The sequence below is a fragment of the Oncorhynchus mykiss genome, chromosome 4 (genome assembly GCF_013265735.2).
Source record: "Oncorhynchus mykiss isolate Arlee chromosome 4, USDA_OmykA_1.1, whole genome shotgun sequence".
Taxonomy (NCBI): domain Eukaryota; kingdom Metazoa; phylum Chordata; class Actinopteri; order Salmoniformes; family Salmonidae; genus Oncorhynchus; species Oncorhynchus mykiss.
The window spans coordinates 38,808,489-38,832,469 of NC_048568.1; the positions used below are offsets into that span (position 1 = coordinate 38,808,489).

The 23,981-nt window shown below is 41.7% G+C and overlaps 2 protein-coding genes and 1 long non-coding RNA gene across 5 annotated transcripts in view; 2 read left to right on the forward strand and 1 right to left on the reverse strand.

Annotated features, from left to right (window-relative positions):
- Nucleotides 1-1,224: 1,224 nt before the first annotated feature.
- On the reverse strand, nt 1,225-6,453 carry LOC110522589 (acyl-coenzyme A thioesterase 1). 2 transcript variants are annotated; one of them, XM_036976232.1, is made up of 4 exons: nt 5,680-6,453; nt 4,889-5,094; nt 4,015-4,485; nt 1,225-1,285 (listed from the first exon to the last, which is right to left on the reverse strand). In XM_036976232.1, the coding sequence occupies exons 1-4, from the start codon at nt 6,212-6,214 to the stop codon at nt 1,253-1,255; spliced, it is 1,245 nt and encodes a 414-aa protein (XP_036832127.1). In that variant the 5' UTR covers nt 6,215-6,453; the 3' UTR covers nt 1,225-1,252. The 2 variants fall into 2 exon arrangements, with proteins under 2 accessions (XP_036832127.1, XP_021456716.2); XM_021601041.2 differs by lacking the exon at nt 1,225-1,285 and having other exon boundaries at nt 3,202-4,485.
- A 2,958-nt stretch (nt 6,454-9,411) lies between these two features.
- LOC110522590 lies at nt 9,412-12,036 on the forward strand. The gene is made up of 3 exons (XR_002473345.2): nt 9,412-10,178; nt 10,605-11,610; nt 11,718-12,036. It is a non-coding gene; the product is annotated as an uncharacterized LOC110522590 (long non-coding RNA).
- Nucleotides 12,037-17,294: 5,258 nt separating this feature from the next.
- Nucleotides 17,295-23,981, forward strand: part of LOC118964474 (sushi domain-containing protein 6-like) — a 59,990-nt gene continuing 53,303 nt past the window's right edge. Inside the window, exon 1 of one of the 2 annotated variants that reach the window (XR_005051532.1) lies at nt 17,295-17,717. The gene's annotated coding sequence lies outside the window, so the exon portion shown is untranslated. The remainder of the gene's footprint in view (nt 17,718-23,981) is intronic. The other variant, XM_036976233.1, reaches the window with a different exon arrangement.

The following is a 23,981-nucleotide window of genomic DNA, read 5'->3' on the forward strand; positions in this document are numbered from 1 at the left end:
GACACCTACACCACCCAATGTCAAAGGAAGGCCATAAAGATCATCAAGGACAACAACCACCCGAGCCACTGCCTGTTCACCCCGCTATCATCCAGAAAGCGAGGTCAGTACAGGTGCATCAAAGCTGGGACCGAGAGACTGAAAAACAGCTTCTATCTCAAAGCCATCAGACTGTTAAACAGCAACAACACAGTGATGCTGCTGCCTACATACAGGCTTGAAATCATTGGCCACTTCAATAAATGGCTCACTATAATGTTTACATATCTGTCATTACTCATCTCATATGTATAGTGGGGCAAAAAAGTATTTAGTCAGCCACCAATTGTGCAAGTTCTCCCACTTAAAAAGATGAGAGAGGCCTGTAATTTTCATCATAGGTACACTTCAACTATGACAGACAAAATGAGGGGAAAAAATCCAGAAACTCACATTGTAGGATTTTTTATTAATTTATTTGCAAATTATGGTGGAAAATAAGTATTTTACATACACCTTAGCCAAATACAGTTAAACTCAGTTTAACTGCGTCCCCTTATGCCATAGTTTGTACATCTCACTTGTCAGTAGAAACCACATTTATTTAAGCAAGTCAGCCATTTCAGCTGTTTGTTTGTTTTTTAAGGCAGGAAATGAGGCTGAATGAACTGTTTCACTGCCAGACATGGCCATTCTGAAGGTGCTGGGACTCTGCTGTTGGCCCTAACAGTTTGTGGACACCGTTTGTCACCGTTACAGTGCAATTAATGTATTGTGGCTTTGCTGGCATGCATCCCACTTCTTTTTTTTTTGCCCCACCAAGAGTTACATGCTAAAATCGCCACTGGATATACACTGCCAGTCAAAAGGTATTAGAACACCTACTCATTCAAGGGTTTTTCTTTATTTTTACTATTTTCTACATTGTAGAATAATAGTGAAGACATCAACACTATGAAATAACACTTATAGAATCATGTAGTAACCAAAAAAAACAGTGTTAACCCAATCAAAATAAATAGTATATTTGAGATTCTTCAAATAGCCACCCTTAGCCTTGATGACAGCTTTGCACACTCTAGGCATTCTCTCAACCAGCATCACCTGGAATGCTTTTCCAACAGTCTTGAAAGAGTTCCCACATATGCTGAGCACTTGCTGGCTGCTTTTCCTTTACTCTGCAGCCTGACTCATTAGGTTGAGGTCGGGTGATTGTGGAGGCCAGGTCATCGGATGCAGCACTCCATCACTCTCCTTTTTGGTCAAATAGCCCTTACCCAGCCTGGAGGTGTGTTGGGTCATTGTCCTGTTGAAAAACAAATATAGTCCCTCTAAGCACAAACCAGATACGATGACGTATCGCTGCAGAATGCTGTGGTAGCCATGCTGTTTAAGTATGCCTTGAATTCTAAATAAATCACAGTGTCACCAGCAAAGCACCCTCACACACCATCACACCTCCATGCTTCACGGTGGGAACTACACATGCGGAGATCATCCGTCGACCTACTCTGCGTCTTACAAAGACCCAGCAGTTGGAACCAAAAATCTCAAATTTGGACTCATCAGACCAAAGGATAGATTTTCAACAGTCTAAAGTCCATTGCTCTTCTTCTGTCCTTTAGTAGTGGTTTCTTTGCAGCAATTCGATTGATTCACACAGTCTACTCTGAAAAGCTGATTTTGAAATGTGTCTGTTACTTGAACTCTGTGAAGCATTTATTTGGGCTGCAATTATTATTTGGGCTGCAATTTCTGAGGTGCAGTCAACTCTAATGACCTTATCCTCTGCAGCAGAGGTAATTCTAGGTCTTCCTTTCCTGTGGCAGTCCTCATGAGAGCCAGTTTCACCATAGCGCTTGATGGTTCTTGAAAGTAATGATGGAGTGTAATTTCTCTTTGCTTATTTGAGCTGTTCTTGCCATAATATGGACTTGGTATTTTACCAAATAGGGCTATCTTCTATATACCACCCCTACCTTGTCACAACACAACTGATTGGCTCAAACGTATTAAGGAAAGAAATTCCACAAATTAACTTTTAACAAGGCACACCTGTTAATTGAAATGCATTCCAGGTAACTACCTCAGGAAGCTGGCTGACAGAATGCCAAGAGCATGCAAAGCTCTCATCAAGGCAAAGGCAAATATACACTGCTCAAAAAAATAAAGGGAACACTTAAACAACACAATGTAACTCCAAGTCAATCACACTTCTGTGAAATCAAACTGTCCACTTAGGAAGCAACACTGATTGACAATACATTTCACATGCTGTTGTGCAAATGGAATAGACATCAGGTGGAAATTATAGGCAAATAGCAAGACACCCCCAATAAAGGAGTGGTTCTGCAGGTGGGGACCACAGACCACTTCACAGTTCTTAAGCTTCCTGGCTGATGTTTTGGTCACTTTTGAATGCTGGCGGTGCTTTCACTCTAGTGGTAGCATGAGACTGAGTCTACAACCCACACAAGTGGCTCAGGTAGTGCAGCTCATCCAGGATGGCACATCAATGTGAGCTGTGGCAAGAAGGTTTGCTGTGTCTGTCAGCGTAGTGTCCAGAGCATGGAGGCGCTACCAGGAGACAGGCCAGTACATCAGGAGATGTGGAGGAGGCCATAGGAGGGCAACAACCCAGCAGCAGGACCGCTACCTCCGCCTTTGTGCAAAGAGGAGCACTGCCAGAGCCCTGCAAAATGACCTTCAGCAGGCCACAAATGTGCATGTGTCTGCTCAAACGGTCAGAAACAGACTCCATGAGGGTGGTATGTGGGCCCGACGTCCACAGGTGGGGGTTGTGCTTACAGGGGGGCCGCACAGCCCTCTTTGGGGGGCCGCACAGCCCTCCATGTGCTCGCCAGAGGTAGCCTGACTGCCATTAGGTACCGAGATGAGATCCTCAGACCCCTTGTGAGACCATATTCTGGTGCGGTTGGCCCTGGGTTCCTCCTAATGCAAGACAATGCTAGACCTCATGTGGCTGGAGTGTGTCAGCAGTTCCTGCAAGAGGAAGGCATTGATGCTATGGACTGGCCCGCCCGTTCCCCAGACCTGAATCCAATTGAGCACATCTGGGACATCATGCTTTAGTCCAGGTCTGGGAGGAGATCCCTCAGGAGACCATCCGCCACCTCGTCAGGAGCATGCCCAGGCGCTGTAGGGAGGTCATACACACACTACTGAGCCTCATTTTGACTTGTTTTAAGGACATTACATCAAAGTTGGATCAGCCTGTAGTGTGGTTTTCCACTTTAATTTTGAGTGTGACTCTAAATCCAGACCTCCATGGGTTGATACATTTGATTTCCATTGATAATTTTTGTGTGATTTTGTTGTCAGCACATTTAACTATGTAATGACAAACGTATTCAATAAGAATATTTCATTCATTCAGATCTAGGATGTGTTATTTTAGTGTTCCCTTTATTTTTTTGAGCAGTGTATTTTGATTTGGTTTACTACATGATTCCATATGTGTTATTTCATAGTTTTGATGTCGTCTTCACTATTATTCTACAATGTAGAAAATAGTACAAATAAAGAAAAACCCTTGAATGAGTTGGTGTGTACAAACAGATGATTGGTACTGTATATAATATATCAAAGTTATTGTTAACAGAATCCAGTTAAATAAAGTACAGCAGCACATTCACAGGCTTATTCATGATACTCGTCTCCAATTGGATAATTTAGTTGCGTTCCAGGCTGACTACATTGCAGGCATTGCATTGCATTCAGCAATGGTTATGTGCCACTTCATTGACTGCACTGTAAGACATCAGATTACTATATCATATGATGTGGTAGGCTGATATGTTAAACACCTATCCACACATTGAGATCTGGCAGGAGTCTGCAAAATAGTCAACCAGGAAAGCAGCCATTCTCTTAGTGTTACAGCCTGGCTTTCTGGACAGTGTTGCTGTTGTGCTTCAGGTGTGTCCTGAAGAACTCCGGGACCCTCCTCCACAGGTCCAGCTGAGCCTCATGGTGGGCTTTAGCTTCCCCCCCAAACACCACCACTTTACCCACCGCAGAGTGGAAGCCAGACGGGCAGTGGGGCATGTAGGGCACCTCCAGGAAATGACCCGCCCTGGGGTAAGTCACCACCTCAAAGTTATCTTTCCCATGATGCCTCAGCTGGGCGGCGGCCTGCTGGGCAAAGAGACAGCTGTTCCAGTTCCTGTCGTCCTCGGAGACAACAAAAAGGAACCTAGAACCGGATCGTTCTATCGGGATCACGGAACCGCGGTTCCTTTCTGCTATCGGATCTGGTAAGGTGTCTCGGATATCGAGAAGGCCGGACGGTGTGAGGGTGATGTTCTCTAGGCTAGGCACGAGGGGAGGGATGACGAGGTCTCTGTAGTGCAGTGGTGTCACGACATTAGCGTTGCAGCCGTTGATCCAGACTGTGGCTGAGATGCCAGAGAGAAAAGAGGCCATGGACAGAGCCAGTTCGCCACTCTTAGAGATGGACAGGATTCCTATTCCTGGACCCTGGACCTAGAGAAAGAGACAATGGTTTGCCAAGAGACTAAAAATCATTACAGACAATCAAAGTAACCTGGTTTTGACAAACCAATAAATAGCATGGTTAAACTGAACACATAAAAAAGCATTGTTGTTATGTTGTCATTGTTATGAGTGTGACTGTTTAGTTGATATGATGTGTAGAGAAACAGCCACTAGGTGGCAGCAGTTACACAGTTAACAAAATATTGAAGTCCAGTGAAAGGAACCTCAAGGTGGCATTTACCTCTCATGGATGGAAGAAATGGCCCATATTCACAATGCATCTCATAGTAAGAGTGCTCGACATTCTATAGAGGAGGGTAAATCCTAGATCAGCACTCTTACTATGAGATGTTTCATAAATACAGGGCCTTGCTCTTCTTCCGCAACTAACCTGAGGCTGTCTCCTCAGGAATGTGATGGCCTCTTCAAAGTACTCCAGGTCAAAGTATTTGGGTAAGGTTTTGGGCAGGTCCTGGAAGCCAGAGTAGCCCAGCGCCAGAACCACAAAGCCTTTGTTAGCCAGCAGACTGGCCCGGACTTCAGATACACCTCCACCCAGAATATACATATCCAGGACACCAGGAAATGGACCTGGCCCTGAGGATGGGGCAATAGGAAAAGGTTGTTGGGCAACCGTTGTTGTCAGTTGCACAACTGAAACGCATTTAGCCCAGCCCCTTTGAATCAGAGGTCCGGGGGATATTTTTAATCGACATCAACGTCATGGGGAGAAGTTGTTGGGGGGTTTACTGCCTTGTTCAAGGGCAACCAGTGACCTTCCGGTTACTGGCCCACTTGGCTACCTGCCGCTCGCTTGCCGAGAGATAGCGACATATAATCTCAAGGCTGTTCTGTAACGGTTTCCTTCAAACACATACACATTCTGTTTTATGAGTCTATGATGCAAAGTTGTGTAGCCTAATACAAAGGCCTATTATCCTACAAGTGTAATTTGTGTTTTTCTGAGGAGATCTCACGACACTTTAAGAACACTTTCAAGCATATGTGCAAAGTAAACGATAGATGACAGACAAGAGGACGATGTGATAGGAGAGAAATGTGAAACTACATACACTTCAGAAAGGCATGACGAAACAGGGGACAACGACAATGGAAATATATACAGAGATATTTTTTTACTATTCATCAAATTAACGGATAGGCCAAGCCTACACAACTAACCTGGTGGTAGAAAGAGGGTCCCCCGAATTCTCCCATTTTTCATGCCCAACGGTATCCTCCTCAGCCCTTCCGTCATGAACTGCCTCTCGATAGTCTCTGTTGCCAAGATCTCACCTGTGTCCTCGTGCAGCGCGTCTATATCAACCATCATTGAACTCAACAAATTCTTTTTCAATAGTTTGTGGTGTGGAGTCTCGGGCGTCATTGCCCAAAACAAGCCCATGGGTTCAACTCCTGTATAACTTCCACCCAGAGAGGGGGAGAGGCACAGGTCTACCTGTCCTGTAGAATCTGCGGAGTACAGAGCGGAAGCTTTGAAGATGATCCCTTTATCGTCCCTGAGTTTGGACCTCAATTCCACTTTCTGGTGCGGAGAAAGTCCATCTACCTTGACGTGCACCGGTTCGTCGAAGAAACAGCGAGGATTGGGGAGAAGACGGACGCGAACCTGTTGCGAATTCGACCGCAATGATGTGTATAACCATAGAAACCATGGTTTTGAGAGAAATTCCTTGTACACCAATTGGGCCAACATGACTAAACTATTTTAATCTTATTTCCAAAATAATAACAGCAACTACTACTGCCGCTGCACGTTTGTAGGTATTTTTACGAGACGGACGCCTCTTACTTTAAACTATAATATTTACTTTGAGCTATAATATGTCCCAGACACAGCCTCCAATATGGCCAGCCGTTGTTTCCAACATAATAAATGGTCGCGCATGACGATGGCGTCTTGTTATTTCGTAATGAGTCTACTTTGCGCCCGAGCCGACATAAAATCGCCCTTCCCCTTCGCGTGAACGCGCACACATTCAAACTTCAATTCTGCAACTGCTAGTTCAAGATTTCTGCTCTGTGTTCCTTCAAGGCAGCTGTCAATGATCACGTTCGGTTTCATTTTTTATGGCGGTTTGATCGCAGGGTAGGCACTAGTAATGTCTGCAGTTTTTGGTTTAGCTATTTGTTTTAAGGTGTATTTGTCTATAAATAACTTTGCCATAATTCGGCATCTCTCCCATGTCGTATTCGACTAGTAGTTGTTCTGAACTGTTTATTGCTTGCCTACATTTTACTCCTTCCTCTGTGTTTAATATAACCAGGGGTGGAAGTAACGAATTACAACTACTCATGTTCCTGTAATTGAGTAGCTTTTCTGTGTACTTGTACATTTAGTATTTTTCAAAAGGCTGTACTTAAGTACTTAACTACTTTACCTAATTCAAAATGTACTTAGAGTACAATCTAGAAAAGGGATGCACATCATCATGGCAAGCACATAAAGTTTTCGCCTTTACATGCTGACCAGACCGGACAGGTCGCGTGCGCGAGCGTCGCAAAATAAATGTTGAAATCCACGTTATTCAATTATTCACCCACACTGCTCACGGGCGCCAACGAGGGTCTGCGATGCCAAGGGCTAAAATAGACGCATATCGTGCTGAAAGTCGTGCCTCTCCCATCTCCTCATTGGTTTATAGAAGCAGGTACCCACGTGCCATCTCCTCATTGGTTATACCCACGTGGGTGATTGAAAGACTAACTGTTTTGCCGGTGGTCGTGGTAATACTATGAAAGTTTAGATGCGATCACCATATAAGTTCAAAGATGAAAAGGCCTGGAAGGAGGAGAGTGTTATGGGTGTAAGATGGCACAGTGATGCCATCTGTTGGTAAATGTTCATTACTGCAACTCTTGTGTTTTACCGGGGTGCTTGAGATACCCGGATGTGTTGTGATGTACTGAACAAGACTGGTTACTCGCATCAATGCCTCTGTCTCGTCATTTAGCATTCAAACAGAGAGATGACTAGAAATGATTCGGTTGGCCATTTTATGTGTGGATTAATTGTCGGAGTAGAGGACCTTGTGCATTTCAGGTAAAATAACAACTCAATGTTTATATCCCAGGGCAAATTAGCTAGCAACAGCAAGCTAACATACATGTTTAATGCTTTTTGACCTGTCCCCAAATGAATGTCATTGGTTCAGAGTTTGTTTTGATATTTTAACCTGCGTATCGTGATCACGTTTGGTGCAGGGGGACAAAATAAATGTATGCACGATGGCGCTCAGACGGTTTGGGTTCCGTGTTAGTAGTAGCTAGAACTGTTCACATGTTTGTCAGTGACAAGTAACATGCAGTGTTGCCAACTCCTCAGTAAGGAAAGTAGCTATTGGCTTTCCTAAAAGTCACTAAATGACATCATCGCCTAATTTGCATAATTTTGCCATCTGCATGTAATTGTGATGGACGCTGTAGAAGCGAGGAATAACGTTGTGGGAGAGACAGGGTGTTTCTTACTCACTTTATGTTTAGAACTACAAATGAGCAAGCTGCAGAGAGTGGCACACAAAGCGAATACGAATCAGATTTGAGGCCATACTCCTCTTCCATCACTTTATGGACCCCATTGTTAATCCCTTCATAAGAGGCATTGTCAATCCCTATCCCCAGGAGTTTCTCTTTAAGACAACACTTCTCGAGGAAAGCCACAACAGCACGGGCTATAGATTTGGCATCTCCTCCCTCCAACTCAACAAGTCCCAGAAATGTTGATAATTGTCTGCTTGGTGTCACTAAAGTACCTTATCACAACCCCCAGGTACTTAGAAACACTTACATCTGCGACCAACTTTTTCAGAAAGTATGTTGGTGCTAGAACACCATTAATAATTTGTGTGTTAGAGTTGCGTAAATTCGAATCTGGTATCAGGAAAAATATGACAATGAGTTACCGATTGTATACTATGTATTTTTTATTAGCTAAGTAATAAATGGCAAATGCAACTTTCGTATATACGGGCTCACTGTAATACCACGCAGGGCAAAACAGGGAACTGACAGGATGTATGTAAACAGTGTTCTTATACTGTGATGGACATAGTTCCAACCCGTCTGTTGGCCTATCACAGTAGAGGCTGAGCGTGGTTTAGACTTGCAACTTTGTAAGATACAGCAAGTCACACCATGTGCTCAATATTCTCACATACAAACACAAGGACAAAGCATCTGCTGGGCTGTTATCTACAGTTTTGCAACATGCAGGTCACACCATGTTACTCAGCTCTTGTCACACACACAAACAGGCAAGTAGATGTAGCAAGCAGTTGTTTAATCTCATGATAATGCTCAAGTGCACAAATGCAGATACCTCACACAGCCAACACCAGATAATATTTAATAATATTTATATGGCAATGGCTATAATGTAAAAACACAGAATCCCACATGTGCAGGTTGTCCTGTGCATTTTGAAGTGGGTAGCAGCAGTCGAGTCTGAGAAAGCAGCTCTACATGCTTCTCCAATGTGATCATATGCCAGCATGGAACAGTGTTCAGCGATAGCTAATGCCATGGTGGCATTAACCATAAATGGCAGCTTGTTTTGGGTGGAACTGTTATCGGGCTTTGCCTTTTGAGTATGTTTTTGAGTTGTCATGTTTTTTTTTTTACATCAAAGTTTGGTGTGGAAATCAGCCTTACAATACAGGCAGTATGCCTGTGTATCGTCTCCAATAAACGGCTTCAACCAGCCTTTGAATTCAGGGTTTGATTCCCACTCCTTTCTGTATTTGAGAGTGTACAGTTTAGACTGAGACATGATGAGCTAGCCAGCTAGATGTCTAGCTTATGTCACAGAGAGGCACACACACACAGTGGACAAGGTGAGTAAGTGACTGACTGGGTTAGTCAAATGCAGTGATTTTTGTGCAGTGATTTATTTTAGACAGAGAACATTTTACATTTACATCCCGCCCTGAATGTAAGCCAGGACATGACCAGACGGACCAATGCATTTACATTTCAATCGCGCCAAAACGGCCCAATCACAGCTGTGTATGCAAACCAACTGATCGGTAAACAGTTTTTTTAAACAGTAAAAAATAGAAGAAAAAAATGTTTCCTAATCAACTTGAAAAAATAAATGGAGCCTAACGAGATTGAGAAGGTTCAGGAGACAATAGACAGAGCCAGTGGCCGGGTCTTCTGAAGATCACGAGGAAGGAAATGCCTGGCCGCATCTCAAAGAACACTTCCGCTTCAAGCAGAGAGGAGGAGACAGTAACTATGGAATGTAAAGATGGTGGAGGTGGCTGCCTACAAAAACTCTGCTTCAAATTTTAGGAAACATGTAATGGTACAAAAAGTAAATGTGTAAATATGTATATATTTTTTAAAGTAAAGTTGTAAATGTATTTTATTGCCATGAATGGCGTTTGTTGTGTAGGCTATGTAGCCAGTTTCATTCAATCTGTAGCGTAATGCTAACGTTAGCTAGCTCATCCTGTTGCTAGCTAGTTAGACGCTAACCCTGACCAATGTCTTAACACAGCTGAAGGAACTTTTGCCTGTAGTGCGGGCTACTACCTCATTGACATTATGGTGGCTAGTAGTTAGCCATCCCCATAATTTAAATTGTTGGGGATAGCTAAAAGTGAAATTAAGGAACTTGTTTAGATAAAATAAATAATTTTGAGACCTGGGATTTTTAGGTAAGTGCATTATCTTATTTGTTTATTACCTAGCTATATCTGGTTGGATCACTGAGTTTCCAATAATATCCCAAAACAATGTTTGGTAAAACTATAACGTTAGTTCTTATAACTGGGGAAAATAACAATATTCCCCAACATCCATAAGTATTTGGACAGTGACATTATTCAAAACATGCTGTAATTTCTAAATGGTTCATTTGATATGAATAAAAAACATCTTATAGCTGACAGTCTGCACTTTAACCCCATTGTCATTGGATCTTTTAAAATCCAAATGTGCTGGACTACAGAGCCAAAACAAAGTGTCATTGCCCAAATACTTAGATTGTAGATTTGATGCGGTTTTAAGTTAAGTTTGGTTTTATACAAACTAGTCAGGCAATATACATTTTGCCCAGACTGATGCAGTAATTTTGTCCACAGAGGAAACATCCATTAAAGATGACAAACTACAATATGCTCACCTTTGCAACCACAAACAAAAGAACCAAGGAACTATCAAACACCTCTTCAACTTGCAAAGATATCTGAAATGGCAGTGGGAGGAGCCAGGTGCGTCTCACAAGCAACCGTTGACAAGCTTGTCATTGATTTGATCTGTGAGGGCCAACAGCCGTTCTCTGCGGTCAAACAACCAGCTTTTAAAGAGTTGGTAACCACCCTGCATCCTCAATGCAAAGTAATCTCCAGACCTACTGTTCGTTCAAGAATAAATGAAGCAGCCAATCACACGAAGAAGACCGTTAGGGTACATTATGTTGCCACCACCACTGATTGGACAGCTCATCAAAGGAGTTACATAGGGGTCACTTGATAGATTAAGAAACTGACGTTCTGCTGCACTCGCTTGCAGGAGATTGAGAGGTTCCCACACAGGTGATGTGCTTGCAGGTGTCCTCGACGACATCCATTATGCATACAGGATCAGGGGAAAAGTAGTAAGAACCACAACAGACAGTGGATCAAACTTCATCAAAGCATTCAATGTTTTTTTTGGGTGAGCAGAGCCAGGCAGTCGAGTCAGCAGACCGAGACACAGATGCTGAAGAGCCAGCAGAGCAGGTTGAATGCTAAGACACCTATTCCATCCTGGAAAATGACAGTGGCCTAGAATAATCAACTCCCTCAGCATCAACGGTGTGCATGTCACCTGCTGAAGCTAATTGCAACAGATTCTGCGCTGGCAGAAACACAGTGATGGCTACAAAAGGTTGTCCAGAGCATCTTTTGCCAAATGCCATGTGGAGTAAAACAGGACGGTCAACCTTAGCTGCTGAAGTTGTAGAGAATGAGTGCAAACTGCAGTTGATCCGTCCAAATCTAAACAAGTTGGAACTCAACTTACCTGACTGTGGAGAGGATCACACATATCATACAAGAGAAGGGGGAGGATACCATAAGAAAGGTGTGACAAGAATTAACTGAAAATGTGAGTAGCAATTCTTTGAATCAACGTAAATATTTTCCTATTACAGTATTATATTGTCAATGAAATGTTAGAATTCTAAGAGGTATTACATTCACCTTGTCTTTCAGGGATGAGCCCGGCAGAAATGTCCTTCTTGAATGAGTACTGCAAAGTGATGAAGCCTTTGGTCTCAGCTTTGAACATTTTACAGTCTGAGACCAACATGCATATGGGGTGGCTGCTACCAGTGATCCGCTTACTAAAATCAAAACTTCAAGAGGTCGGGAAGCATCTTGCCAAATGTGCCTACCACTTATCAGAGCCATTCAGAGAGAAGTGATGTGAGTTAAGTGTTCGATAGGTTGTTCCACAAATAATATGGCTTTTGAACATTTTGTATATGTGAAGTTGAAGATTTAATATTAAAATCAGCTGTGGTGGATCTTATCTTGTTTTCGTTATTTTCTGGTGTTGTCACGAACGTCGTCAGGGAAATGACCGGACCAGGGTGCAACGGGGTGAGCTTACATTTTCTCTTTATTTCTTTAAAATGGAGCCAACAAAACAACAACAATGACCGTGAAGCTCCGTGAGGATATACCTGCATCAAACGAAGACAACTACCCACAACTAAGGTGTAAAAGTAAAAAAAAAAAAAAAAAAAGGCTGCCCAAGTAAGATTCCCAATCAGAGACAACGATAGACAGCTGTCCCTGATTGAGAACCATACCCGGCTAAAACATAGAAACAGAAAACATAGAATGCCCACCCCACATCACACCCTGACCAAACCAAATGGAGGAATAAAACGTCTCTAAGGTCAGGGCATATATTGTTACATGTTAACAATATTACATATACAGCAGTATATAGAAAAGTACTTTATTTTTACAATTATTAATTTGTTTGTGAAGCTTGCATTCAGTTGCCATACCCTTTTCACATGAACTTCCATTCTTGTAAAAGGATAATACAAAATAACCATCCAAATTTGAAATAGCAAATTATTTTAGATGTAACTTTTACTCTGAGTACTTTTTAAATCTGCTACATTCTACTTTTTTTTAAACTTTTTTTTTTTTTTACACCAGTACTTTTACTTCTACTTGATTTACAATTTCATTAAAGTAACAGTACTTCAACTTGAGTAGGATTTTAAAGTACTCTTTCCATCCCTGAATATAACACACATACATGAATTATTAACTTTGGTTGCCTGACGTGATGTTTGTTCTATAGAAAGTATTTGATTAAAAATTACGAGGGGTGGGAGTATTTCGGCAGGGCCATTTTCTTGCCTGATTAAACATCATTTACAAACAAAGTAATCGTGTTCAGTGAATCCGCCAGATCAGAGGCATTTGGAATGACCAGGCATTTGGAATGACCAGGCATTTGGAATGACCAGGCATGTTGTCTTGACAAGTGTGTGAATTTGACCATTTTCCTGTCCTGCTAAGCATTCAAAATGTAATGAGTACTTTTGGGTATCAGGGAAATTGTATGGAGTAAAAAGTACATTATTTTCTTTAGGAATGCAGTGAAGTAAAAGTTGCAAAAAGTATAAATAAAGTACAGACACCGCAAAAAAAAAAATCTGACTTTGGTGTAGGCTACTGTATGTTTTGACTCGGGTCCCCGAGCTTACATGAGCAAGGCAGTTAACCCACTGTTCCCCTGAACAAGGCAGTTAACCCACTGTTCCCCTGAGCAAGGCAGTTAACCCACTGTTCCCCTGAGCAAGGCAGTTAACCCACTGTTCCCCTGAGCAAGGCAGTTAACCCACTGTTCCCCTGAGCAAGGCAGTTAACCCACTGTTCCCCTGAACAAGGCAGTTAACCCACTGTTCCCATGAACAAGGCAGTTAACCCACTGTTCCCCTGAACAAGACAGTTAACCCACTGTTCCCTGGGCTCCGATGACGTGGATGTTGATTAAGGCAGCCCTCTGCACCTCTCTGATTCAGAGGGGTTGGGTTAAATGCAGAAGACACATTTCAGTTGAATGCATTCAGTTGTACAACTGACTAGGTATCCCCCTTCCCAGTGGCGCAAGTTCGTTGATTTCTAAAAAATATGTTTTCACTTTGTCACTAGAGGGTATTGTGTGTAGATGGGTAAGAGAAAAAAAATATTTATTTCATCCACTTTGAATTTAGGCTGTAACAACAAAATGTGTAAAAAGTCAAGGGGATTGAATACCTTCTGAAGGCATTGTACTTTTGAAATAAGTTTCCATAGTAACCACAGAAAACACACCTGTTTAAAAACCCATCTTAATTTTTTGGGGGGAAGAACATTCCATTGTTAGTACTTCAGTAGTATTACAATTAAATGTTGTAAAAGTGTATGGTTTAAATGACAGTGATCTGTCTTTTAACTTACTGCCTTCCTTCTTGTTCCTTTCAGTAGCATATTTCTCTTAAGACTTTTTGTTTGTCCGTTTTTCCCCTGGTAGCATTCATGTTTTGTTTGTGCCCACAACTTGAAAAGAACACTATTGAATAGGAGAATTTTACTCTCCCAACTTATTTTGTTTATTTCCCCTACCAAAGGCTGTGTTTTTGTTGATGGTAAAGCATATGACCTACTACTAGTAGAATGAAAGGCATATAGGGAAACATATAACGTTGCTCTATCAAGTAGAGTAACTCCTCTGTGTTTTTAAGAGGAATGGAATCACATTTTAAAATGTGAAGCAGCCACTTTGGTGTTTCCACATAATATTTGGTAGTGAGGGGAAGCCTACTTGTGGACAGTGGGAGAAGATTGAACGAGATGGATTTTTGGCAGACATTCTGTAAATTTTCTCATCGATGAAACATTTGATCTCAATAGAGTTTTCTGTTTCCAAAACTAGAATCTGTTACGAACAGTGGACCAAGGTTTGTTAACGTTAACCTTTGCAAAAGCTTTTAGGAAATGCAAAGGTGAATTGAGTTATTGCACACACGCGTCACAGAGTATGCGTTCCCTAACGAAAACATGCAGATGATGTTAGAACGAAGCCAATAGGATCTCGCTAGCTCGTACTTGGCTCTGTTCATTTGAAATGACAGGCTGTGGTCTATCTTGGTTAAGTTACAAAAATCTTTGATGGAATCCTTTATGCTCGCTAGCTCATTTTAGGTAAGAGTAGCTAAAGTAAGCTATTCGTTATCTAAACGAGAAAAGACAACTCTTTTTTTTGCCCAAAACTTGTCATTTTCTAAAAGTTATGAATTTGTGACTCTTGTTCCCGAACGTATTTAGTCCTCAATCTTGAACTCGAGATATGCCGTTTTGAAAATGAGGCGTTTCCCGATAACAGGAATACGCGTCGTTACACTAGTTCATCCAATTGGTCGAGTAGGCGGGGTTCCTATATTTGGGTTTTTGGTAACTACGTTCTGGTATGGCTCGTCGCCGTAATATTTTCCTAGTTGAAAATAAGTACAAAAGGGCGCGTTCGTAAATTCACTCTGGCTACCTACTCCGATTTCAGAGCACACTCAACTGAGTGTGCAGAGCGCAGAATAATTGATGAATTTACTAACGCTCAACACCCGTTGAATATGACCGGTGCCACTAAACGTCAGCAAAAAAAAAAAGCATAGTTACATTGTTGCCAACATCACAGTTACCAACGCTCTGGATAACATGAAAACAGCCTAACCAGTTCTGCTAATGAGAGTAAAATGGTCAGAGTGAGGTGTTCTCTCTTTTTTTGTTGTCTATCAGTTGTCTCTTTTTTTTAGCCTGGGTGCTTGACTGCCGTTGAGGTCAGAGAACGCTCGGATCAACTCTACTCCTCGGCCACAGCGTCCAGTGTGTCCTCCGAAAGAGAAATGCTCTGAATTTAAGAGGACAATCTGACAACGCTCTGAATTTAAGAGCATGCACTCCAGAGTGAATTTACTAACACACCAAAGGTTCACATCAATGATTTATAGATACCCCCTTTTACGTCATCTAGTGTGCTGTTTTGAAACCCTCGCGTCTCCATCTTGGCACTCCCCTACAATTGCAAAACATATTTTGGAAGCTATAGATATGCATTTACTAACGTCTACATTTGTTTTAGCCACGTTTATTATATTAGACACCTTAATGCATACTTTAAAATGATATGTGAACTAAACATACAAATAAAATATATAAAACCATTTTCCTTAAAGTATAATTTTTTGAAAGTACTAATATTACTCTTCCCACTACAACAACAAAAAAATACATAAATATATTTAATTTTGTCCAAGAACCATTTAAATGAAATACCGAAAGATTCCATCCATTCCCATGGAAAGCGGCTTTTCTAAGGAGTGTCAATATGGCTTACCAGTGGGATCAAAGCTTCTCCTCAAAGATTTTTGTGACTAAACCAAGATATAGACCTCTCAAAGACCTCTCTGATGAGGATAGGCTACCCGTCTTGTTGGGGGAGGACGCAGAGCTGTGGGTTGTCAGCGCACTATATTGCTGCCTGCCATAAGTTGAGGGACAGTGGCTGACAGACCAATCAACCTGCACATGTACTCTACTGTATACGTATTGTTATTGTTGAATGTATGGTTATTTTGACCCTTGGTTATTGTTGTTACTGTTGTCCCGTTGACAATTTAGATTTTCATTCTTATTTATTTTTTATATTGTAAATATCCCAAATGAGCTTTGGCAATATTTACATTGTTACGTCATGCCAATAAAGCGAATTGAATTGAAGCGAATTGATATACCACCGCCTGTCGTTTCCAATGGGAACAAATGAGTCATAGTGGGCAGAGCCAAGCACAAGAAAGCGAGATCCTATTGGTGCGTTCTAGCATCATCTGTATGTTTTTCGTTATAGGGAACGTCTACCCTGTGAAGTGCGCGTGTGCAGTAACAATTCGCCTTTGTACTCATAAACAACGCGATCTTTAAAAGTTTTGCAAAGGTTAAAGTTTACAAACCTTAGCCCACTCTGTTCATAACAGATTCTAGTTTTGGAAACAGACAACTATATTGAGATTAAATGTTTAATCGATAAGAAAATGTGCATAATATCGGCTAAAATCCATCTCGTTCCATCTTCTCCCACTGTGCTCCAGTGGGCTTCCTCTCACTACCATATTTGGTAGTGGATGGAAACAGTAAGCGGATGCTTCACATTTTAAAAATCCAGTGAAATGTCTATCTGTTTGTTTTATCTGTGTTCTCATAGGGTGCGTTCGTAAATTGCCTCCAGTTTGTCAGAGTGCGCTTCGGATAGTTCGTCAAATCAGAGCGCACACTGGACGCTCTTACAGAGGAGTAGGGTTGATCTGAGTGTTCTGACCTTACAATGGCAGTGAAGTACTTAAGTTAACTGGCTAAAGTTGACAAGCTATTTCCAGACGCAAATGAGCAACACAACAAGGGAACACCTTTGACCATTTTACTTAACCTAGCAGAGGTGGTTAGGATGTTTTCATGTTATCTAAGGCGTTGGTGACTGTAACTGTGCTGCTGGCAACAATTTAATTACGCTTCTTTGCCGACGTTTACCGACACCGGACATATTACAAGCATTTCGCTTCACTCGCAATAATATCTGCTAAACACGCGTTGATAGCCAGAGTGAATTTACAAACGCACCCATATTATCTACAATCCAAGGTCTATCAAAATAAATAATTGGTTCACACAGTACATTGTGGACCTGCCCGCCCCTCTCGCAGTCAAACTATCCGCTCGGGCCAAGTCACCGGGCTAACAAAATTGGTCTGGTCCCAATGATTTTCAGTAGACCTGCTGGCCTGGGCTTCACCGAGTAAAAACAATTACTGTGGTACATTAGTTATAACGGATAAAGTCAATTTGACGCTTAATACATTAATGCCCGTCTTCATTCTACAGTAGCATAATAAAGATATCCTGACCACAGTCTTCTACTACCCAAGGAAACCGTGCACGAAAGCGAGGCTGCTGACGTGTTTCCGCTTCCCCTCTTCTCGCAGTGAAAGAAACGGTCTGGCTGTTTGTGACGAAGCGGAAGAAGCGACAACACCGCAGGAAAAGACTATTCGTGATTAAATAACAAATCAATTGGAGGATAGTCTGTCTGGCTATTTGAGTCCATGACCAGACAGTGAGAACGGAGAGGAGGGCTTGAAGGTAGCCTTTACGTTGGTAAGTGTTTTCAATCTTATGTTTTTTTCTCCCTCAAGCTAGCTGTACAGTAGCTAGCTAAGCGTACGGGATCACTCTGGCTTGTGCCGCTGGTATCTATGTTCTTCTTCTGACAGTATACTGCTTTCGATATCGGCCTCTTTGGCTTAGCCCTAATTGTCTATGTTCTGAACCTGTGGAAAAACAGAAACCAATGTTACTAACTACTGTGTAGCTAATACTATTGTCATTTACGATAACATCTGTCTTATTAGCTGCCTTCTACCCGTGTACGATCAACAATGTCCTAGGTCTAGGATAAGGCTAGCTAGAGCTATTATCTACTAGCTAATGAATCTCATTTCATAGACTCTGAGCCTTCAAAGGCTATTTGAACCGTCAAAAGTGTTTGTAAACCAACAATGACATACATGTCTGTCAGTGAGGTAGAGGGAGGAGAGAGGACGGGCCACTGCAACGAGGAAGAAAACCCGTTGTGGATGACGATGCCCAAGTAAAATAGATAACGATAGCTACCATAATACCTCACTACCAGTATAGTAATACCATAAAAACCTAACGAGAAGCAGTGGATAAAATGCATACAAACAGCGTTATTACAGTATAGAGCTGCCCATCCCTTTAAATAGGTGGTTCTACAACAGACTTGGGACTATTTTGTTACAATAACCCTTTGTCTCTAACCTTTGTCTAATAAATCAGATCATCAGCTTTGTACAGTAGCTAACTTATTAGTTACGGTGGTACATCGTGATAGTGGTTACGTTAGTGCTGTAAAATTGGCTATCATTAATCATATTTCCCAACTTTATAACCTTGTGTCCTCCCGACATGCAAGCAGATGCCTAACAATGCATGTCACCCTATATAGTGTGTACTACATTGTTCTCACCTGCTAGATCTGCTACACTGCTACTGTTTTGTGAAACAATGTTGCAATATATCAAAATGTAGACTTGTTTGACGATCCTTGGATATGTGACATTTTGGCATAGATTACAGTGTCGTTTCTGCTCGGTGTTTTATCCAGGAGCAGCGAATGCGGACATACAGTCGGTCCGGCGCACTGCAATCAGTACAGTTGCACGTGTCGGTGCGTGTGACTCGGGCCATTGAAGCATCCGCTGTACTATGAGGGCATTTTCTAATTCAATTTGGCCAAGTTTACTAGGCGCAGTTAAATAAATAAAATAAAACATATTTTTCTACCCCCCCCCCCCCCCCCCTCCCCAAAGTGTAAATGCTAAAGCTTAAGCATTGTGGTCATATCATAGCCCGATTAACATAATGGCTCATTACAAAGCAATAATGACAACAAAATAAGCAATAAGTACAATTTGATTACTACTTGATCCCCAAAACGTTTTGAAATCTCAGAAATGAAAAGGTAAATAAATGTCCCTTCTCGCGCTCTCTCGTGCAGTAGCACATAGGGATGCTCCTGCATGGGGTTTACACTACATAATGGCCTCCATGGCAAAGGCTTTCTTTCTCTGCTTCCATGCTACTCTCTCTCTCCCTCGATTTCTCATGCTCTCCATGCCCGAGTCCCTATCTTCTACTCGCTATCTTTCTCCTTCACTTATTCAATTCAAAGGGCTTTATTGGCATGGGAAACATACATATGTTTACAAATCATGTATAATAGATAATAAACAAAAGTGAAATAAACAGAAATGAACAGTAAACATTACAACTCACAAGACTTTCAAAGGAATAAAAACATTTTTAAATGTCATTATGTACCGTGTTGTAATGATGTGCACATTGTTAAAGTACAAAGGGGGGCATAAATAAACATAAATATGGGTTGTTTTTACAATTGTGTTTGTTTTTCACTGGTTGCCCTTTTCTTGTGGCAACAGGTGACAACAAATGTTGCTTCTGTGATGGCACACTGGAATTTCACCGAATAGATATGGGAGTTTATCAAAATTGGGTTTGTTTTAAAATTCTTTGTTGGTCTGTGTAATCTGAGGGAAATATGAGTCTCTATGGTCATGCATTGTTAGGAAGCACAGCTCAGTTTCCACCTCATTTTGTGGGCAGTGTGCACATAGCCTGTCTTCTCTTAAGCCAGGTCTGTCTATGGCGGCCTTTCATGGCTTTAGAAGCTTCTGGTAGGCTAATTGATATCATTTGAGTCAATTGGAGGTGTACCTTTGGATGTATTTCACGGCCTACCTTCAAATGTAGTGCTTCTTTGCTGGACATCATGGGAAAATCAAAAGAAATCAGCCAAGACCCCAGAAAAAAATTGTAGACCTCCACAAGTCTGGTTCATCCTTGGGAGCAATTTCCAAACGCCTGAAGGTACCACATTCATCTGTACAAACAATAGTACACAAGTATAAACATCATGGAACCACGCAGTCGTCATACCACTCAGGAAGGAGATGCGTTCTGTCTCCTAGAGATGAACGTACTTGGTGCGAGAAGTGCAAATCAATCCCAGAACAACAGCAAAGGACCTTGTGAAGATGCTGGAGGAAACAGGTACAAAGGTATCTATTTCCACAGTAAAACGAGTCCTATATCGGCATAACCTGAAAGGTCCCTCAGCAAGGAAGAAGACACTGCTCCAAAACCGCCATAAAAAAGCCAGACTACGGTTTGCAACTGTGCATGGGAACAAAGATTGTACTATTTGGAGAAATTTCCTCTGGTCTGATGAAACAAAAATAGAACTGTTTGGCCATAATGACCATCGTTATGTTTGGAGGAATAAGGGGGAGGCTTGCAAGCTGAAGAACCCCATCCCAACCGTGAAGTACGTGGGTTGCAGCATCATGTTGTGGGAGTGCTTTACTGCAGGAGGGACTGGTGCACTTCACAAAATAGATGGCATCATGTAGAAGGAAAATTATGTGGATATATTGAAGCAACATCTCAAGAAATCAGTCAGGAAGATAAAGCTTGGTCGCAAATGGGTCTTCCAAATGGACAATGACCCCAAGCATACTTCCAAGGTTGTGGCAAAATGGCTTAAGGACAACAAAGTCAAGGTATTGGAGTGGCGATCACAAAGCCCTGACCTCAATCCTATAGAAAATTTGCGGGCAGAACGGAAAAAGCGTGTGTGAGCAAGGAGGCCTACAAACCTGACTCAGTTACACCAGCTCTGTGAGGAGGAATGGGCCAAAAATCACCCACCTTATTGTGGGAAGGTTGGGGAAGGCTACCCTAAACATTTGACCCAAGTTAAACTTCTTAAAGGCAATGCTACCAAATACTAATTGAGTGTATGTAAACTTCTGACCCACTGGGAATGTGATGCAAGAGATAATAGCTGAAATGAATAATATTATTCTGACATTTCACATTCTTAAAATAAAGTGGTGATCCTAAGACATGGACTTTTTTACTAAGATCAAATGTCAGTAATTGTAAAAAAACTGAGTTTAAATGTATTTGGCTAAGGTGTATGTAAACTTCAGACTGTAACTGTACATGTTGAAGAGGGTGGGACTTAAGCTGCATCCCTGTCTCAACCCACGGCCCTGTGGAAAGAAATTTATTTTTTTTGCCAATTTTAGTTGCACACTTGTTTGTGTATATTGTTTTTATAGTATGTTTCTCCCCCAACACTACTTTCCATCAGTTTGTATAGCAGACCCTCGTGCCAAATTGAGTCAAACGCGTTTTTGGAGTCAACACGGCATGAGAAGACTTTGCCATTGTTTTGGTTTGATTGTTTGTTAATTAGGATGTGCAGGGTGAAATATGCGGTCTCTCGTATGGTCATTTGGTATAAAGCCAATTTGACATTTGTTCAGTACATTGTTTTCACTGAGGAAATTATAGGAGTCTGCTATTAATGATAACACAGAGGATTTCCCTAAGGTTGCTGTTGATGCATATCCCACGGTAGTTATTGGGGTCAAATTTGTCTTCACTTTTGTGGATTGGTGTGATCAGTCCTTGGTTCCAAATATTGAGGAAGATGCCAGAGCCGAGGATTATTTTATTAAAGTATAGCCAATTTGTGATCTGTATATTTTGTCATTTCATTTAGTATACCATCGACTCCACAGGCCTTTTGGTTTGGTATTTTGTCCTGTAGTTCATTCAACGTAAATGGAAAATCCAGTAGGTTCTGGTAGTCTTTAACAGCTGATTTGTAAGATTTGTAATTGATCATGTATATGTTTATGCTGTTTGTTCTTTGTTATAGAGCCAAAACGATTGGAGAACATCCCTGTTTTGAATCAATACCTATTTATGTTTGTTTAGTGTGTTACAATTTTCCCAGAAGTGGTTATATGCTATGGATTCTTCAGTTACATTGAGCTGATTTCTGAAGTGCGGTTCCTTTTTCATTACATTTCTGTATATAGAGTCTGTCTTCTATTATCCAGAGTTCTTACATTCTCGTCTTCTATTATCCAGAGTTCTTACATTCTCGTCTTCTATTATCCAGAGTTCTTACATTCTTGAAAATCCTGGAGAAGTCATGAGATTTTAAAATGGTGTTTTCCAGGCCTGGGAAAGTTTTGGAAAATAATAAAATCTGAAAATTTTTAAGAAAGTCATGGAAATTAATTTAATACATTATTTTATTTACATTGTATTTAGGCACAGTTTTTTATTTATTTTTAAATCATCATTTCGACCAGGATCGGAATGACTCTAGCACATCTGTGTTTGCGCGCTTAACCTACATAGTGCGAGGCAAGGGGGCCATTGCTCAAGGATTGAGTGACAGTCGGACGTTACAGCAGCAGGCAGGCCTATAAAATAGGATAGAGAACAGATTCATTAGGTAGCCAATTCAAAACATATTTTGTACCCTCTAGTTAACTGTTTGTCATGCCCCCCCCCCCCCCCCCCCCCCAAAAAGACACTGGCGAATAAGTTGATTTACTTTTTTTAAACAATTCACATGATTCATTTTAAACTATAATTTCTGACTAAATCACAATTCACTTCTTCGTTTGTATTAGTTGAGATTCGGTTCAATCCCAAAGAATCAAATTCATGTCAATCCAAATAATTAGTGAATGGTGAACATTCATTCTAGGCAGAAATATTAGATGTAGCCTTTCTTTTTGAATTATGTGGCTTCAGTAAATGATACTCAGACTGCAAAGTAAACGCTTCTAAACGGGGCATAAAATGAACCCCCGTCACCCGCCAAATGCAGGTAGATTTAGGTATTTGCGGGTAAGAATCTATATTTTACCAGCCATGTTGGCGTGTGGTCAATTTGTAGATCTCTGCAGTGCGAGCATTAGATTTGTGAATAAAAATAGTCAAGTATGAGCACATGCAGTAGCTGTTTTGTTTCATAGTTGCTAATCCCACAAAAAAAATACGAATCCTATATACCACCTGAGGTAGCAACAATGCCTGGTAGGAGAGCTGTATGCTCTGAGTGAAATGCTGATAGATTCATTTTTGGAGGCGCTGCGCACAGGGATATAAGTTTGTCTAATTAACTCTAGGAAGTCTCCAAAGTGAGACTTTGTCCTCGTGTTTCTTGGTTATCTACATCGTGTTAATCATAAGCTGGGTTGTCTTTCAACGTAGTTTGAGTCTGCTGCTTCAACTGATAGCGAAGAGACGCCCAAGTCAGATCCCACATCTCACACACACACACCTGACAAACCTCAAGTGGCCCCGTTACCACAGTAACCTCCCGCCCTTAAAGAGGCAGCTGAACATTTTGTCTCATCTGATATTTTGGTTTAAAGACTCGGGCCACAAAAAAAGGTAAAGAAATTGAGCAATATTACCACATTTACTTGTTACTAATACCTTTCTTGTTTTAGAAACATTACAAAACATGGTCATATGTTTTTAGTTTCTTCGATGTAATTATGGCCCAAAAAGATATTTTGGCTGGTGAAACCAATCTGAGTGGCTGGTGAAACCAATCTGAGTGGCTGGTGAAACCAATCTGAGTGGCTGGTGAAAACAATCTGAGTGGCTGGTGGACCAAAAAGTCAATTTTAGGCCATCCTCCGGGAGAGCTCATGGGGGGGAGGGGGTCAACCATCCTCCGGGAGAGCTCATGGGGGGGAGGGGGTCAACCATCCTCCGGGAGAGCTCATGGGGGGGGTCAACCATCCTCCGGGAGAGCTCATGGGCGGGGGGTCAACCATCCTCCGGGAGAGCTCATGGGGGGGAGGGGGTGAACCATCCTCCGGGAGAGCTCATGGGGGGGAGGGGGTCAACCATCCTCCGGGAGAGCTCATGGGGGGGAGGGGGTCAACCATCCTACGGGAGAGCTCATGGGGGGGTCAACCATCCTCCGGGAGAGCT